This window comes from Gnatocerus cornutus, unplaced genomic scaffold, assembly GCF_029298725.1.
Source record: "Gnatocerus cornutus isolate USDA-ARS CGAHR unplaced genomic scaffold, icGnaCorn1.1 Chromosome12, whole genome shotgun sequence".
NCBI lineage: Eukaryota > Metazoa > Arthropoda > Insecta > Coleoptera > Tenebrionidae > Gnatocerus > Gnatocerus cornutus.
This window is the reverse complement of record NW_028275360.1, coordinates 396,769-402,600: the sequence shown is the minus strand read 5'-3', so window position 1 is coordinate 402,600 and position 5,832 is coordinate 396,769. Positions and strand designations below refer to the sequence as shown.

At 36.3% G+C, this 5,832-nt stretch overlaps 1 protein-coding gene across 2 annotated transcripts; it reads left to right on the top strand.

Moving 5' to 3' along the window:
* The first annotated feature begins 657 nt into the window (after positions 1 to 657).
* Positions 658 to 1,549, top strand: LOC148166818 (uncharacterized). 2 transcript variants are annotated; one of them, XM_088048408.1, is made up of 2 exons: positions 658 to 1,411; positions 1,465 to 1,549. In XM_088048408.1, exon 1 carries the CDS (start codon positions 687 to 689, stop codon positions 1,143 to 1,145), a length of 459 nt encoding a protein of 152 aa, XP_087904534.1. In that variant the 5' UTR covers positions 658 to 686; the 3' UTR covers positions 1,146 to 1,411; positions 1,465 to 1,549. The 2 variants fall into 2 exon arrangements, with proteins under 2 accessions (XP_087904534.1, XP_087904535.1); XM_088048409.1 differs by having other exon boundaries at positions 658 to 1,408; positions 1,465 to 1,545.
* Positions 1,550 to 5,832: the final 4,283 nt, after the last annotated feature.

The following is a 5,832-nucleotide window of genomic DNA, read 5'->3' as shown; positions in this document are numbered from 1 at the left end:
CTTATACAGCTAGTGAAGTTCCGAAGTTGGCATTGGCGCCTTGATTAGGGAGTTTGATTCGGTCTTCCATTGGCTATACAGGTGTTCGGCTACGTCTTCTTTTCTTTTGTTGTCGACAATTATGTATTGAGAACTTTTGTCTCACTAAGGAGCTATGATGCAAGGAGTCGAGGGTCCGAGCTGAGCCTTTGACCTCATGTTGTGATGATCCGGTCGATTTTCGTGGTCGTCGGTGAACTTTTGACACTCCGTTGTATTGTTCTTTTCGAGAGAGTTTTATTTTGATTTTGTTTAGTGGTTTTTGTTTTGACGAGAGGATCAAGCGCCCAACCTTTAAGGTAGCTGCATAATTTAGAGTGTGGGCACAAGGGTGATCCAATCGCTCGTAACAAATGTAATATTTTCGGGTTTTAGTAAGTTGTGGAGAACATTAGGTTGAGAAGTACAAATTTCGCCGATACCTCACACTGAGAAATTTTGGGAAAATTTCTAACGAGGAAAGGGTGGGATTTATGTAACGGTATAAATTTGTGTTAGGGATTTGTGACGTGACAATTTCGAGTTAAACGGGAAGGTGTTAGAAAGGGTTGATTTTCGTGACCTTTTGACGCCTGTAATTTATTGGTTGGCTATTTTAGTGTAGCCGCATGGCGAGTTACATTGTCCGTTACGAATTCTGCTCAATTATGTTTATAGTTACCAGTTTGTTAGGTACCAGTTCGGAGGTGACTGGAGGAATACGTTTGAGCCTCAGAATTTTAGCTGGAGGACTGCTACAAGTTCCTCAGGGTTGTCTAGGTTGCAACTCTTTAGTTTTCATCTTTGCTTCAACTTTTCTAACTTCTATTTTCTTCCTTTTCACAACCACGTTAGCCTGCTTGGTGTTGATCGTGTCGTGGGTCGTTCTTCTTTTTGACCGCAACATCAACGGTGCTACTCTTGCTATTTTTGTCTTCTGGCGATTGTTTATTTTGTTCATAGTGTGCGTTGAGGTCTACGATTGGTTGATGAATAATTTTCCAGCTGTTTACTTACCGTTGGCTTCGTTTTGCTACTCTTTACGATCACTTTCATTCTTTGTTTTGATTCGAATAACCCCAAATTTTCACCTGTCAAGGGGTCACCTTCTCAATGACGAAATGTGACGTAGAGCCGAAGAAGCGATAGCAGCCATTCTGGTTCCGTGGTTCTCTTGCGTTTTAGATCTCGTGGCGTACGGTGCTCCAGAGTGTTTCGGTATTTTGGAATTTGGAGTGTGACTTAGTGGCCTTTTTGGTTTGATTGGTACATTGGTATCTGGATTGGGTCACTAAGGTTCCTGGAGGCAACCGGAATTTGTCGGGTCTCGAGATCGAGTAAAGCCACCACGACGTGAACCACGTGGAAAACTTTAAGGCCGCTTTCCATCGTAGTAAGTAAAGTATTCCAGTGTATTCATCTTCCTAAGGGTATTTTCCACCCTAGGGCCTTCTATTTTGGGTTCTAGCCTGTTCTATTCTGGGCTATTCTCTGTTTCGTTTTTTTCCCCTTTTGGTTGGGGGTGCGAACTGGAAGTTCGAAACTGGATTGCGGCTGACCGTTTTGACCGAGCCGTACAACCTCTTCCCTGTTGGATTCGGGAAGGCTCACCAGTCGGAAGCACCTAGAGGAGAGTCGGTAGGAGGAGCTGTAGGAGTCAAGGTCAGATCGTTTTATCCACGTTTTTGTTCGAGTCATCGTGTCACCGTTTTGTTAACTTGTTCCTGTAGGAGTTTACGGCTTCACCGTAACCGTCCTTGTTAATTGTTACTTGTAATTAGTAGTTGGGAGATTACAGCTTCACTGTAATCAACCGTTTCACACTTAGTCATTTCTTTTTCTGTTTTTTTGTTGTACAGACGTCCTTGTAAGTCGGGACCCGGTAATTGCGAGTTTGTACGATCGAATTGTTGCGCGGATTTTCGGTGTGCCGTCGGCTTGCGCAAGCGTTCGGTCTACAGCGAATCGTCGTAAATCTAACAGCAACGATTGCCGGTGTAAAGACGACGTCTTTGTTTTCCTGTATTTTTTTGTTTAGGTTTTATTAGTGTGTTTTTTTTAATATATTCGTTCCTGGTTAGTATTCTCTTCGTTTCTTTTTTTTTCTCGTTCGGGTAAGCTACACCGAGTACTTTGGATCCGGGTACTCGCAAGTCGTAGCCGGAGGATCCTGGCGCCCTCAAGATTGTCGGGTCGGTGAGTTTTAACGAACCCACCCAGACTGAGCTACCGGCGTAATTTTGTCACCAGCCGGCCCGAGCGACTTTAGTCGGACAGTTTGTTTTTTTTTTGCGTGACACTCTGCGTACCGGTGTTTCATGATATATCGTTGACACGCTACCACTACGGGGACGTGATTGAATAATATTTTTATACTTGTATCCAACATTGCCACTAATCTGTGATGTGGGATCGTAATTCTTTCTATTAGCATTTGTGGCTTGAACAATCGAGATGTAATGATTATGATCTAATATTGTGTATCCATGTGGAATCTTTTTAAACAATAATTCCATTAATCCAACTGTTTGTGGAAATTTGAGTCCTTTGACGTAAATCATAGTATCATCAAAATCAATCTCAGAGTCACCAATATAACATTTAGCCAATTCATGATCAAAACGTACTCCATATTTATGATCAAACGCATCTTCAGTGTCTGTAATCATTTGTTCAATATAGTCTCTAGCTAGACCACTCCACTGATCTAAAAACTCTTGAAATTCCTTGGAATTTTGCAATGTTAGTACTTGGCTTTTTAATTCATCGATACTTGGGGATTCAGGTGAGTCAGGTTTAAATTCGGTCACTGGAACACTTTTTAAAAATTCCGGAGTTTTAGAGGTCGTTTGTTGTTGTTGTTTAATCGGTACGGCGGGTGTGGATGTAGTGAAAGATGTCGGGAATTCGGTTTTAACCATTGGTTTTTCTCGTTTGAGTTCAGTTAATAAACTGTGAATGGGGTCAGTAATTGGTTGATATTGACGTTGTATTTTAGACTGAGACATAACTATATCAGTATTAAGGGATCGTAACTTTTGTTTAACATTGCGTCTTGCTTTGTCTAACGCGAGAGCGGTATGTTTATCCATATTGCAACGACTACACTGAGATAAAAATGCTTTTCAGGGATTAATAAATGTATCAAACTTTTGTCTATAACGACCGTTCATCACATCACTTTCTTTATCAATCACAAGAAAACTAAACGGTTCGATCCAACACTTTTGCGCCATTTTTTTAAACTGAATAAATGATAAACCTGTTTGATTCCCGTGATCATTATATATATGTTTTAAATTTGTTTCATCTTGGGGGAAAATCACTAGAAAATTCGCATTATCTCGAATAATCTGTTTTGGAATTGCCGAATATGTTTGAGCTAAATAGAATGGATCCAAGTTATAATGTCTACCATATGCAAAGTAGTCGCGAATAATATTTTGATTACTTGTAAGAACATCATCAAATATAACAACACTATAAGGTTCAGCTTCTTGTGGTGGTATGATGTCTTCATGATTCTCGTACTCGATGTATCCAATTTCAGGAATTGCTTCAAAGACCTTTTTTAAAAACTGATACTTGGGTTGATTAATAGTCTTACTATATAAATAAATATTACGATAGCGTAGACCATTATTTTCTGTTAAAAGACTAATTAAAGCATTAGTCTTTCCTGAACCGGATTTTCCAATAATTAATCCTCTTTTGGAATTGGCACCAATTAGAGCACTATGTCGTATAAAAGAAGGAATATCACACACATAATCATGGTTAACAACTTTTAATTTTTCCTTTTGTTTTACAAGCTCCATTCTTACGACTAACTATATACAAAGTAAACATATTAATTTATACAGATTTTAATGCTAATTCTAGAAAGGTGTCAAACCTAATTTGACGATCTATATCGAAATGACCCCAAGCGAGTGTTTTTGGTGATTTTTTTATTAAAAACCTTTTATCGTCCAAACCAGAAAGAGCGACCTTGTTTCGTAATTCAGAAAACATTTCGTGTAAATAAGATTTAAAAACAGACATACAACAAATAATTGTAGCATTTGTTTCAACAACTTTTACATAATCCAAAAGTTGTAATTTAGTTTCGGTGATGTGTTTACTAATACCTTTAGCTCTTTTAATTAGTTTATTTTCTAATTCAACACAATAAGCTTTTGCACCCGTTCCATAAAACGCTTTCACCGTCTGTTCACAAAATTCCACTTTAAAATTTCCTAGTTTTGATTTATTTGGGGTAATACCATAAGGGTTATTGCGTGGGAAATTTGATAAATCAAAGCGTTCACTGTTTGCTTGAATATCTTGGTAAACATCATCACAGAAAATCTCTAAAATGAATGAATCGGTGTCGGTGTATAATAAATTTAGATTATTTCTATATTGGGGTTGTAAAAAGTCATAATAAAAACCATACATGACATACTTGGCCAATTCTAAAATACAAAATCCAACATAAACAGGTTTATCATACACGATTTTCACTCTATTCATTTGAATTGCAACCAGTTCTTCACAAAAAATTGTACAATTTTTAAAACTTGCTTTAGATATCCAAGTTTCAGCTCCAAATTGTTTCCCTCTCTTACCCCAGTGTGAAGCCAATTTTATATCAACACGTTTATCAACATTTTCTATACATTTACCATACACGCTATTAACGAGTAATTTAAATAAATCTTTTTCAAATTTTGTTTGTGCTTTATTGCGTAAATTTGTATTCAAAGCAACATACTTTTGAAGCCAATTGGATTGTTTAAATTTTAATATTCTATGAATTTTTATCAACTGTAAGCCATGTTTAAGACACTGCTTTAAATTTTTATAATGAATAATATAGTTAGTTTTGTTATATAAATTTGGAATTAATTTTGGATATTTACTATTGGGTGGTAATATGCTTTCGGGGCAAAACGGCATATCATTATGCAAATCATGTAAATCTTCGGGATACTGCAAATCAACTTCCAAAACGTATCCGATATCCGACTCATCTTCAAGTGTAAAAATATCGAAAAGCTGAATTTCTTCATCAGTTAAAAATTCGAACGCACCAAAGGGTAGTTTTTGTATCATTGAATAGCCATAGAGATTAGTAGCGTCAAAATAAGTTATATAACTTGTTGGAAGTGAGTCATCATAATTTTTTAAATATTTATTATTGGCGGTGGCATATCGTTTGATACAAGAACTAACACCACCTCGAATACCTTTTTTAAAAAAATGAAGCATATCTATATCGGTTAAAAGTTCCAATTTTACTTTAGTAGATTTTAGCATTGCATCCCAACTAAGCGATGGAGCGGTTACATAATGAGCAGGATCTAATTTATAATGTTCCAAACAAATACTTCTAAAATTTTCAAAAATATCAGCCAATAGTAACACATCAGTTTTTAAATAAATATCAGAGTAATCAGCCAAATTTGTACATTTAAAAACATTCCATACTTTTTGAGCTCTCTCATAATCCGAATCAGATATTGGTTGTTCTCTAAGGTTATCGAAAAATTCATCTTTTGTTGGTAAATTTGGATAATTTAATTTTGAAAAATCATCAATGAAGGAATAGGGGAAAACACCCTTTTGTCTAATCAAACAAAATTCCTCATCAATACTAAAATATTTGTTTACAATATTACATTGGTGTGATTCCAATGTATTTGCCAATTTTTCCAATGATGTAGCTAAAAATTGAAATGAATCCACGAATCGTAATTTTAAATATTTTGGTTGAATTTTGCCTGTTGCATCTGGATAGTTACCGACATGAACATACTTTCCAAAAGTTAT

Coding starts and splice junctions, on each gene's coding strand:
- LOC148166818 (XM_088048408.1), top strand. CDS start 687: ATGTTTATAGTTACCAGTTTGTTAGGTACCAGTTCGGAGGTGACTGGA.